Source organism: Gymnogyps californianus, chromosome 2 (assembly GCF_018139145.2).
Source record: "Gymnogyps californianus isolate 813 chromosome 2, ASM1813914v2, whole genome shotgun sequence".
In the NCBI taxonomy this organism is placed as follows: Eukaryota; Metazoa; Chordata; class Aves; order Accipitriformes; family Cathartidae; genus Gymnogyps; species Gymnogyps californianus.
The window spans coordinates 8,829,516-8,842,338 of record NC_059472.1 but is presented as its reverse complement, the minus strand read 5'-3'; the positions used below and the strand labels follow the sequence as shown (position 1 = coordinate 8,842,338).

Genomic DNA, 12,823 nt, shown 5'->3' with positions numbered 1-12,823 from the left:
TTTGTATGGTACCAACAAGTAAAAAATATTCTGAGATATCTGAAAATTAATTGAAACATTCAAAAAACTAGCAGGGGAAGGGCTGGTCATGAGAACCTCAGAGCAGCCACACTGGGTCAAGCTGAAGGTCTATGAAACTCTCCCTGCCTGCAGTCTTGCTGCAGGGAAAACTAAGACTCATTTTAATTCACCTTTGTGAACAATAACATTTTAAGCTAAGTGCATTCCTTTATGCAGTAGAACCACTTATCAATGTTTGAGGTACCCTGGTAATTAAAAAAAAATTCTCACAAATCCAGATATTTTATTTCAATTTTAAGAGAAGGCTGATTCCGCATAAAGTTAGCATTTCATTGCAGTTTACAGAACTGACACATCATGTAAGATTTTAATAACCTTATCAGGCCAGCTGTATGAACAAAGATTAATTTGCTTTAAAAGAGGAAGAAATTCATTTTTAATGTTATCAGATGGAAATCCCACTCCACCCTATCAAAGACTTTCTTAGTTTCAGGCTTGATTTTTTTTTCCCCAAATTCATTATTTTAGCCTAATTGCTCCTGCAATACAGGCAACAAAGGGCATTTCTGTTTTGCATGGTGGAGTACAATGCATAGACCTGTAAAATTTAGAATTAGCTCTGAGCTTGCTGATACATCCACACTGCTTGGATCTCAATAAGAGCTTACCTGCAATAATGCTATGTCAGCTACCTCTGTACTATACTACACACACAGTCCAGATAGGCAAAAAGTGTTTAGAAAGGATCTAAATCTAGCAAACCTGTGATGCACAATGACACTTCTCTGTGCAATGCCATGACCAGTCTGCGTTGCGTCTCCTTGCTTTTTCATTATATGGTATCAGAAGGAAATTTGGTTGGTATATAACTTGATGGGAATATGCTTGACAGGAATTTTGTACAATGTCACATCAAGATATAAGAACAGTGGAAAAGCATACATGGGGAAAAGAAGTGCTTCCATTAGAATCTGCAGCTCCCCCACCTTGCATCCAAAAATACTGCTCCTTTATGAACTATTTTATCAGAGAAAGAAAACAAAAGGAAAAGGCTAATACTCAAATCCATCAGTCAAGGCAGAATTTAGTAGAGGTCCCTAACAGACGTCAGATGGATCCTCATTAAAGTTCTTTGTAAACTTCGTCACAAGAAGATCTGACTTACTGAACAAGAAGGTAGGAACACTAAGAAAAGCAACAAACACATCTAGGCTAAAAGCTGGCTGACTTAATTTTATTAAGGATTACAAAAGTTCCTAAATTAGCACTCTACAGTGCCTGCAGTGACTAGAAGCAGCCAGGACAGAGCCAGCTGTTGGCCAATTGTGCTCTAGCAGCATCTTATTTGCAGAGAATAGAAACATTAATGCACCGATCACTGGTCTGAATGGAGAATGAGTGGGAACGGGGCTTGAGGTGGCAGGGGAAGCGCTGTATGAATGGCGGGTGTTCATGGTGCCTAGGCTAGCGGGTCATCAAGCTTCCAGCACAAATCTATGTGCAGCATCTTAGGACACCCAGACTGAGAGGGAAAGGACAGGGACTAAACCAGGTAGGACAGTATGGGGAGACTGATCACTCTCAGCTCTGAAGGGTATAAAAGGGCATGTCCAAACTCGACACAATGTGGCCAACCTAGGAAGAACCCACAAGACATGGTGAAGACTCACATTCCTTTTCTTCTATGTCACCGCAGTTAATGCTGGACAGACCACCTGCACAGCAGCACCTTGGTGGCTGAAAGCTGAACGGGCCACCTAGATACACACAGCTTTAGGGTACCACCTGGGTGGTCTAACTAGACACACAAAATTTGAATCTTTGGTTGGGAGTTTCCTTGTTACATTATGAGTCCCAAAATGAAAATTAATGTTTTAGTAATGGAGGTGGTGATGTACTGCTGATTAGTGTACCTGAAACCCTGGATGGCTTCTGTGACAGTCCTGATGTGATCTGCATGGACGAATGGTGGAGGGTCTTGTACTGATGTGCAGTGAAGGCTTTTGGCCAACATATAATTCTAAAGGATCATAGTACGCTTTATATATACTGAAAATCTATAGTTGAGAAGGTGTTGGTACCACTGGTTCCTGAGACAACGGTACTGGCAAAATATTGATGATACTGGTGTCATGGTCATTTCTATAATAAATCATACTGATTGATGCATAAATGAAGACAAATAACAATTGACAGTGATACTCTAACAACATTCTTTAAAATGCTTCCATGCTGTTTTACACAGCACCCTTATCAGTTGTCTCCCTATTTGTATGTAAATAACCACTGTAGTCTGACAGTGACTGAGTTCCTTTCTGCCTGTATGCCAGTATTTAAGCAAAGTCTAAATTTGTGAAGCTTGTACTGAGAGTTCGCAGGCCTTTCCGGAACTGTTTGCAATTTTTCCAGCTATGCCTGTGCCATACTTACTTGTCACATTTCCAGCTGGATTCAAACTGATGTCCTGGACTAATTCAACTGCTAGGGAGAGGAAAAGGCACAGGCAGCCTTGGTATTCAGTGGAGGATCACGATACACTAGAGGCAGAGTGGTTTTATAGCTTGGATACTATCCAGCCTTGCATAAAGCTCAAGGATTTGAATGTGGCCTGCAAGGCAATTGAGGACAGAGACCAGAACTCTGATAGCCTTCCAGGAACCTGTCCATGCGATGCCAGCACAGATCCAATGGCTAAGTATCAAGAAACAAGTGACTCCTCCCATAAACAAATGCTTTGCGAGCATTTTATAGGCAGGGTTGGACACTAAGGGCTAATCTCTTAATCGACAACCATCCTTCAGCCCCTGAGGACACCCCAGTTTTCACAGGACCACAAAGGAGACAGGAAAATATCACGTTAGTTTTACAAAGTGATCGGTATTGACTACTGGCAGATGTGATGTATTTTTTTTCATTCCCACTGCTGGACTCCACCAGGTTGGACAGATGTGAGTTTTGGAGTTCTGTTTTCCTTCAGTCCAAGTTGCAGATTCTCTCTACACATTCATATCGGCAACCTGACTACAAAACTGTCCTTGCTAGACTGCATGGTTTGCAGCGACTTGCCTGTTAGTCTCTCCTTTCCTCTTACAGGACTCCCCAATATCATTATGACTGTGATAAACATCCTACTGCTGAGTGCTCAAACAGTGACTCCAACACAGTCGTTGTCTTGGCAGGACATTCCTTCTGTCCCTTTCCCTTACCCACCCTGAGGTCAGCTCTCAAAAATGGCAGACCATGAAGAACTTACCACTGGGATATGTTTGTGAGTTAAGTGCTCTGCTGATCCACCATAAAGTATCTGCACAATCAGAGCAGGTATTAGCACAGCTTTTCTTCAGTACTGTTCTCATCAAGGCTTTAAAAGTAACTGCAGTAAAATATTTACTGATGTGTTCCAATCTACAGAACCTCCCCTAAAACCAAAACAATCCAAGACATATGGCTGCAATATATAAGGCAGAAGTAAGCAACACATTGCACAGCACTGTTTCCGAGGCAAAAGCCCGATTAAATCTCAAGAGTTCTAACATTTATTGCAAAACAATATTCATAGCACAGCGAATGTTGAGTATGCCCCCAAGAAATATCAAATGGATACACAGAAAGTGGTTTAACCAGGCTGTAACATGGCACAGCAAAGCTGCCTTCATCCAGAACGGGTAGCTGCTCCCTTCCAGCCATGCAGAGCATCAGGAGGTACCACTCTGGTAAGCAGTAACTTCACCTGCCTCCCGGGATTTCCTTTAACCTCCATCAACAGTCAGCGTTTGCTCTTTCTTCTCTTTCTTTCCGTGGATTTGGGACTCTTTCACTAATGTTGGAACTACCTGTATAAATGCAAATTTCGTTACCCACCTGGCCTTAGCAGGTCTCACTCCTTACCATCCTCATCTTACTGTACTTCAATACTGCTGACAGGGAACCTTACTGCTGGTTTATAGCTTCATGCCATCTCTCCAGTGTGCAGTGAAATACAGTGCTGTGGTTGCAGTACCTGTCAGCAAACAGCCAGCTCTCCAGGAGAAACCAGTTATTGAGTTAAAGGCATTCTGCTAAGAACCAGTGAGCAATTCCCCTCACTACAAGAAAGACATTGAGGTGCTGGAGTGTGTCCAAAGAAGGGCAACAAAGCTGGTGAAGGGTCTAGAGAACAAGTCTTATGAGGAGCAGCTGAAGGAACTGGCATTGTTTAGCTTGGAGAAAAGGAGGCTGAGGGGAGACCTTATCGCTCTCTGCAACTACCTGAAAGGAGGTTGTAGCGGGGTGGGTGTTGGTCTCTTCTCCCAAGTAACAAGCGATAGGACAAGAGGAAACAGCCTCAAGTTGCACCAGGGGAGGTTTAGTTTGGATATTAGGAAAAATTCCTTCACTGAAAGGGTTCTCAAGCACTGGCACAGGCTGCCCAGGGAAGTGGTTGAGTCACCATCCCTGGAGGTATTTAAAAGAGGTGTAGATGTGGCGCTTAGGGACATGGTTAGTGGTGGACTTGGCAGCGTTAGGTTAACGGTTGGACTCGATGATCTTAAAGGTCTTTTCCAACCTAAACAACTCTATGATTCTATGATTCTAATTGAGTAAAAAAAGTCCAGCTTTAGTGTCTTTCAAAACTGGAAAAGACTGGGATTAGTGTCCCAAACCCATGGGGTTACTATTTTGTTTGGTGTCCATGGCAATGGGTGTTAGCTACTTTCTTTTCCCATACAAGGCCAGATGCTCCAAAACTCAGCCACTTTAGGATATTTCCCAGCATCTGGAAAATTTAGGGCTTTAAAAGGAAAAGAGAAGCGTTCGGTGAGATAGTGGAAATCTTCACAAAAGGAGGGAGGAATTTCTCGAGGGGAGGAGTTTCTGGGATGAAAGAAAAAGAAGGGCAGAGAAACTGAAGAGGAGGACACAGCAACTGATGCCAGACAGGGTGTCAAAATGGACCAAGGAAGTGGCAGGAAAAGGACAGATTATGACAGAGCAGAGCCAGGCTGTGACTAAGCCGCCTACACAGATGGATAGAGAGTGCAGAGATGCTGCTGCATGTTTGCTAGGCTGTGCAGGCACCATTTAAATACAAGCACCTGCAGTCACTTTAAATATGTCTTCCTACTATAATAAGGTGTATTGGGTTTGCATGGCAAGGTTTTGGTAGCAGAGGGGCTACAGGGGTGGCTTCTGTGAGAAGCTGCTAGAAGCTTCCCCTATGTCCGACAGAGCCAATGCCAGCCGGCTCCAAGACGGACCCGCCGCTGGCCAAGGCCGAGCCCATCAGCGATGGTGGTAGCGCCTCTGGGATAACAGATTTAAGAAAGGGGAAAAAACCTGCTGCACAGCAGCTGGGAGAGAGGAGTGAGAATATGTGAAAGAAATAACTCTGCATACACCAAGGTCAGGGAAGAAGGAGGGGAGGAGGTGCTCCAGGCGCTGGAGCAGAGATCACCCCGCAGCCTGAGGTGAAGATCATGGTGAGGCAGGCTGTCCCTCTGCAGCCCATGGAGGTTAATGGTGGAGCAGATATCCACCTGCAGCCCATGGAGGCCCACGGTGGAGCAGATATCCACCTGCAGCCTGTGGAGGATGCCACGCCGGAGCAGGTGGATGCCTGAGGGAGGCTGTGACCCCATGGGAAGCCCGTGCTGGAGCAGGCTCCTGGCAGGACCTGTGGACCCATGGCCCCATGGAGAGAGAAGCCCAGGCTGAAGCAGGTTTGCTGGCAGGACTTGTGACCCCACAGGGGACCCACGCTGGAGCAGTCTGTTCCTGAAGGACTGCACTTCATGGAAGGAACCCACGCTGGAGCAGTTTGTGAAGAACTGTAGCCTGTGGGAAGGACTCACATTGGAGAGGCTTGTGGAGGACTGTCTCCATGCTGGAGCAGGGGAAGAGTGTGAAGAGTCCTCCCCCTGAGGAGGAAGGAGCGGCAGAGACAACGTGTGATGAACTGACTGCAACTCCCTTTCCCCGTCCCCCTGTGCCGCTGTGGGGAGGAGGTAGAAAATTTGGGAGTAAAGTTAAGCCTGGGAAGAAGGGAGGGGTGGGGGAAGGTGTTTTTAAGATTTGGTTTTATTTCTCATTATCCTGCTCTGATTTGACTAGTAATAAATTAAACTGATTTTTTTTCCCAAGTCGAGTCTGTTTTGCCCATGACAGTAATGGCTGAGTGCTCTCCCTGTCCTTATCTCGACCCACGAGCCTTTCGTTTTATTTTCTCTCCCCTGTCCAGCTGAGGAGGGGGAGTGATAGAGCGGCTTTGGTGGGCACCTGGCATCCAGCCAGGGTCAACCCACCACATAAGGGTAAAAACAAAGTTGAAGTCTTATTCCGTTGACTGTCACCTCGTGATTGCAATGTCTGACATTTAAAGTAGTTCTTTTATGGATTAATCCAATCGCCCACAAGAAAAAATAAATCGCAAAATAAACAAACGGATGTCTGGGTCTCTCACTATAATATCTTTTTTCCCAGGTGTTTGTTCAGTCTCCCAGATCTTTCCTGAACCCTTCCAGTTCTTGGATGGCTTTTCTGAACAGTAAGTTATTTTAATAACAACGTACTGGTGCCAAGTGCACAGATAATGTCACCTCTCTGCTCCTACTCAGTATTTCCATGTGCATGTGCTTTGCAAAGACTGCATTAGTCTTTTCAGCATCAACAGCACATCATGAGCTCATGTTCAGCTGATTATGAAATCCTCTCTTCCCCCTCCAAGTCTTTGTGAGTCACTGACTGGCAAGATAAAATCTCCTATCCAGTTTGGTTTCCAATTTATGGTCTGTATAATATTCACAATGCTAAAGACATGCTTCGTGACAAGATTAAACATCAAATTTTGTGAGGAGCAGAAGTAATGAAATCTCCTTTCCTGCATCTCTGCCTTGTGATGTTCTGGTATCTGAAGGAGAGTAAGCACTGAGCCTTTCTATCATGGAGAGGTCGACGCAGTCGCTCTTCCCTGGTCAGCTGAGCATTTTAACAAAACAGGTTGGGATAATGTGATGAGACCTCTGTCTCTCTGTCAAGCTTGAAGTAAGGCAGAAGTTTTAGAAGTAAGTGGAGAAAGGGAAAATGGAAGGCAGACATGCACTGCAGCCACGTAAGTCCTGTTTTCCTAGGAGATGAGACTAAATATCGGAGATATTTTTGTGCTAAGAGAATAAAAAAAGGTCTTGACCAAAGTTGCTCCTCATTGGCTTTATGGTGGAACATAGTAGCTGAAATGGGGTCCTGGGCCATGGGTAGGGTGGGGGAGGCACTGGGGTAGGCAGGTAAGGGCCAGCAAGGGCTGTGGGTGCCCTCAGGGGTACAGCAGGGCAGGGGTGGGTATACCTGAAATGGCAGCAAAGAAATGGGGACACCGGCTGGGGCTCCTTGATTTTCTAGCTGTTCCGATAATAGTGCAACGAAATGTTGCCCTGTACGGCTGGACCACAAGCAGACTTCTGCTGTTCTGAAGGCAGCGTGGCAGGAGTCACACATAGCACCCTGCGTTGGGATGTCCCTTCCTCTGAGTCCTTAATTTGGGTTCCCACCTGCCATTGTGCCTCTGTGCTCCTCTGAGCATGAGGAAATAGGCCTCTGACGGGCTGATGGAGCTGCTGGGTCAGGGTATTATTTGGGCTCCATCTCCTGCTGTTGTCTCTCTGTGCTCCTTTGTGGGTGTGCAGATGAGCTTTTAGCCCGTATTACCAAACATCGGGGCTTGCTGCGCCTCTGCAGTCTGCCGTCAGCTCTGCCGTCCTCTCCTGACAGCCTCAGCAGTGAGGTGATGCTCAAGGTGCCACACACTGCTCTGAGCCCTTCTCATACCACAGCGTAACCCAGACGGCCTCTGTCAGTCAACAGAGCATGACTCAACTACCCACATGTGCCCGTCCCCATCCTCACTAGCTCTTTTATCTTCCCCCCATCTCTCTCTCCTTGGACAGAAGCACCTTCACTTTTCTAACAGCATCCTGATTGCTGCACGTTCATTGCCACGCGGAGAGGTCTCATTGCCAACACAACAACCCTCACCATCCTGTAACAAACCCTCTAAACAAAAGCCTGCATCAAAACTACACTCAGGGTAGTAAGAGCTGGAGAATTCAAATGAATGCAATGGCAACTTTTTTACTAAAGAGAGAAAAAAGCTCTTTTTTGTTTGTTTGGTTTTTTGTTTGCTTTGTTTTTCTTCAAGCCTCCTTCCTCCTTCAGTCTCTCCTGCTTGCCACCACTATCCAGAAAATGGGAACAGGGAAAAATCAAAGGAGAAATAAAAAATCCCATAGCAAATAAATACTCTAAAATATCCCACTGCACAGTCTCCCTATAAAGACTCTTCAAGTGGGAGGCAGCCTCGCAGGAACTAACCAAAGCGGATGGGTTGACCTTGAACAGCAGCCAAACACCCACACAGCCACTCGGCTCAGTCCCCCCGCAGTGGGATGGGGGAGAGAATAGGAAGAACAAAAGTGAGAATGTTTGTAGATCCAGATAAGGACAGTTTAACAAGTGAAGGAAAGCAAAAAAACCCCTAAACCAAACAACCCAACCCAAAGAACCCCCAAGCAACGCAAAGGCAATCACCACCTCCCACCAGCGGACCCATGCCCAGCCACTCTCCCAGCAACAGCCACCTTGGAAGACAAAAGCCCCACCATTCTTCTTCCTCTGCCCCAGGTCTTCTTGCTGAGGTTGACATTTTATGGCATGGAACACCCCTTTGGCCAATTCGGGTCAACTGTCCTGGCTGTGTCCCCTCCCAGTCTCTTGCCTACCCCCAGCCTACTCGCTGGGGGGCAGAGTGGAAAAAAAAAAGCAAGCCTTGATGCTGGGCAAGCACTGCTCGGCAACAGCCAACACACTGGTGTGTTATCAACACTGGTTTAGCCACAAATCCAAAACGTGGCACCATACAGAGAGCTATGAGGAAAGTTAAATCCATTCCAGCCAGACCCAGTACAATCTCCACCCCTTGTTCCATACCATTTGCACCATACTTAGGTCTCCTACACTCTCCAATACATCCCCATCAATCATGACCCCCCCCTCCTCCTCCTTTGACATGCACATAGACATCATTCCCTTAGTCTGTGGGACATCCCCCAAATGTCCATAGCAGTCCAATCAATTCATTTGGTCCATGACTTGCACTCCACACAGCAGCTTTCCACATCCGATGGTTTTGCAAAACACAACAGGATCCACTGGTAAACAGAGCATATTGCCTTTCACTTTCTGCTAATTTAATATACTCTTGGGCCTGAGCCACCTTCTCAGGCGATGCTCTGAAATCTCCGTCTCCTGGCCAAACTGTGATCTCTTCCGGGACTCATGGGCAGTGGGGGTTCCCCATTTGAGCCCGTTGCATGATCAATGCTACCCACTTACTCCACGTAGTGTCAGTTGCATAAGGTGTAGGGGGGACCCTTCCTATGAACATCTAGTGCAGCACAAGCACCTTGGACCCTTGACTCCTCCAGCTCCAGAACCCTAGAGGTTGACCTCGGGTCTCTCCAGGTGTTTTCTGCCAGAGGCTCCAGGTGAGGCCATGCTCCCCAGCTACAGTGCAGAACATGTTACTCACAGCTGGTCCTGCCTGGACAGGCCCAAGGGCTACCACACAAACTGTGTCCTGCCTGTCCTGCTGCTGTTTAGGGACTGTGGTGGGTTGACTTTGGCAGGACGCCAGGTGCCCCCCCAGCTGCTCTATCGCTCCCCCTCCTCAGCTGGACAGGGGAGAGAAAATATAACGAAAGGCTCGTGGGTCGAGATAAGGACAGGGAGAGATCATTCACCAATTACTGTCATGGGCAAAAACCAGACTCGACTTGGGGTAATTAATTTAATTTATTGCCAATTGAAAGTCGAAGTAGAGTAATGAGAAATAAAATCAAATCTTAAAACGTCTTCCACCCACCCCTCCCTTCTTCTGGGGCTCACGTTCACTCCTGATTTTCTATATCTCCCCCCCCGAGCGGCACACGGGGATTGGGAATGGGGGTTTGGGTCAGTTCATCACACGTTGTTTCTGCCGCTCCTTCCTCCTCAGGGGGAGGACTCTTCACACTCTTCCACTGCTCCAGTGTGGGGTCCCTCCCATGGGAGACAGTCCTCCACAAACTTCTCCAACGCGAGTCCTTCCCATGGGCTGCAGTTCTTCATGAACTGCTCCAGCGTGGATCCCTTCCATGGAACTCAGCAGTCCTTCAGGAACAGACTGCTCCAGCGTGGGTCCCCCGCGGGGTCACAAGTCCTGCCAGCAAACCTGCTCCAGCCTGGGCTCCTCTCTCCACGGGGCCACAGGTCCTGCCAGGAGCCTGCTCCAGCGTGGGCTTCCCACGGGGTCACAGCGTCCTTCGGGCACATCCACCTGCTCTGGCGTGGGGTCCTCCACGGGCTGCAGGTGGAGATCTGCTCCACCGTGGACCTCCATGGGCTGCAGGGGGACAGCCTGCCTCACCATGGTCTTCACCATGGGCTGCAGGGGAATCTCTGCTCTGGCGCCTGGAGCACCTCCTCCCCCTCCTTCTTCCCTGACCTTGGTGTCTGCAGAGTTGTTCCTCTCACATGTTCTCGCTCCTCTCTCTGGCTGCAATTGCTGCTGCGCAGTAACTTTCCCCCTTCTTAAATATGCTATCCCAGAGGTCATATATATGCTATCCCAGAGGTCATATGGGCTCAGCCTTGGCCAGCGGCGGGTCCGTCTTGGAGCCGACTGGCATTAACTTTATTGGACACAGGGGAAGCTTCTAGCAGCTTCTCACAGAAGCCACCCCTGTAGCCCCCCCGCTACCAAAACCTTGCCACGCAAACCCAATACACTTGGAAAAGTTCTTCTTTCAGGTGACTCAATAGAGAGGACTCACAAGCTGACTGTGACCCAGAATATCCAGTCTCCAGAAACTCACTATGCCTAGGGAAGTTTGCCTTTCTTTTTTGTTAGTTGGTGGAAACTTGACTGTTATCTTACTGATCACATCCATGGGGATGTGATGATGCTGATCTTGCCATTACAAGGTTGGAAACATCTGTCCTGGAGAAGAAGAGGAGGAAGGTCTCCATGAAATGGTACTGGGATGGCAGCAATGCAGGGGCCAAACGCCAGACTTGGCTCCAGGCCAGTACTTTTATCATAGGTCTCCCAGGCAAAGCAAAACACAGTGATAAGCAGCACAGCAAACAGCAAAAGCTGACAGCAGCCATTAAAAAGCCCTGGGGTTTAATGTGCAGCAAGAAAGAGAGCAAATAATTCAGCACTGGGACCAGCAACAGCAAGTAGCAGCTGAAGAGCTGTAACAGCTATAAAACCAGCCTGGCACACCCTGACCAAATCTGTTGCTATGTCCAGCCCCACGCTGGGTGCCAACAGGGACGGCAGTGCGTTGGCCCCACCAGCAGCCAAGCGCCCACCCAGCCGCTCGCTCACCCCCAGGTTGGTGGAAAGACTGGGAAGAATAAAAGCGAGAAGATCTGTGGGTTGAGAGAAAGCCAGTTTCACGGGTAAAGGAGGGAGGCAAACGCAGGCTGCGATGAGGCTGTCGCTCTGTGCCCCCCACCAGCTGACTGGTGCCCGGCTGGCCACTGGCTACGGCCGCCTGGGTGGCCACCCCCACCCCTTTCTCCCTCTCCCCTATTTTTATGGCTGAGGTTGGCGGTGTATGACGGCAGCAGGGAAAGCCGTGACGCCGTGCCAGCACGGCTCAGCGACAGCGTCACCAGCACATCGTCACCCACGGCTCCGACCCACTCCCCCCCACCCCACGGGCCGGTGCGGGGTGAGCGGCGCTGTCAATCACCGCGCGCCGCCGCGCACGCGCGCCGCCGCCTCCCTTTGTCTCCCTCGCTTCGCCTCCCCCCAACCCGCGTCAGGCGGCGGCGGCTCCGCAGTCACGTGGCGGGGGCGGTGGCATGGCGGCGCCGAGCCGCGCCTCGCGGGCTCGTCGCGGGGTGGTGACGCGGCGGCGGGGCGCGGGGAGGATGGGGCTGTGAGGGCGGCCGCCGCGCCGGACACCCCGCGCCGCGCCGAGCGGGAGCAGCGGGCGCCGCGCCGGGGCTGCGGGCCGCCACAGGCCCCGCCGCTGCCTTGCGAGTCGGAGGAGGCGGTAAGGAGCGCGGGGAGAGGGCGGGCGGCCCCGGGCGATGGCCCCCTCCGGGCGGGCCCGGCGCGGCGCGGGGCTCCGGCTCCCCTCTCACGGCTCCCGGGCCTGGCGGGGCGGCGCCCGCGGCCCTCCCCGCGCTGGGCCCTGCCCCGCGGCCGGGGGGTCCGGCGTGCCGCGGCCACTCGCGTCCTCCCCTGGGCCTGCGGCAGCGCTCGGCCCCCGCCGGCCGGGGGCCCTCCCGCGCTCCCAGCCTGGCTGGGCTGGACCCCTTTGTGTCTTCCGCGCTCGGGGGAGCGGCATGGGCTTCCTCGGGTCGGCCGCCGCCTCCGAGGCAGCTGCCCCGGGTCGCGCTCCCAGCGTTGACAGGGGAGCCCCGCTTAAAAACTGGGGTCCGGATGCGGCTCCTCTCGCGGTCCGGACCGAGGAGGCTCTGGCCCTGCAGCCTGGCACCCTTGCTCTTCAGTAGGCATGCAGCAGGCGCCTGCGGCCCCAGCGGCAAGCCACTCGGTGCTTCGGGATGATAAAGGTAGTGCATCGGAAAGTGACACTAACAGCCGTAGTAGTCGGACAGAGAAGTGACTTTTTAATAGTGACTGAATTACAAAAAAAAAAAAAAAATCAAAAGGTACTTGTCAGTGCAACTGACTTAGTGCTATGAATGAGACTCGAGAGTGCATAGAAAGGCTGAAGATGGCTTTTTTGATTGTTTATATTTGGTTTTGCTAATT

The 12,823-nt window shown here is 50.0% G+C and overlaps 2 protein-coding genes across 9 annotated transcripts in view; one reads left to right on the top strand and one right to left on the bottom strand.

Moving 5' to 3' along the window:
* Positions 1-12,630, bottom strand: part of LOC127013863 (dynein axonemal assembly factor 11-like) — a 70,530-nt gene extending 57,900 nt beyond the window's left edge. Inside the window, exon 1 of the mRNA XM_050892922.1 lies at positions 12,079-12,630. Within this exon, the coding sequence (XP_050748879.1) occupies positions 12,079-12,630 (552 nt within the window). The remainder of the gene's footprint in view (positions 1-12,078) is intronic.
* PHF20L1 (PHD finger protein 20 like 1) overlaps positions 12,057-12,823 on the top strand; it is a 61,712-nt gene continuing 60,945 nt past the window's right edge. For all 8 annotated transcript variants that reach the window (XM_050892830.1, XM_050892826.1, XM_050892828.1 and 5 more), the window contains exon 1: positions 12,057-12,098. The gene's annotated coding sequence lies outside the window, so the exon portion shown is untranslated. The remainder of the gene's footprint in view (positions 12,099-12,823) is intronic.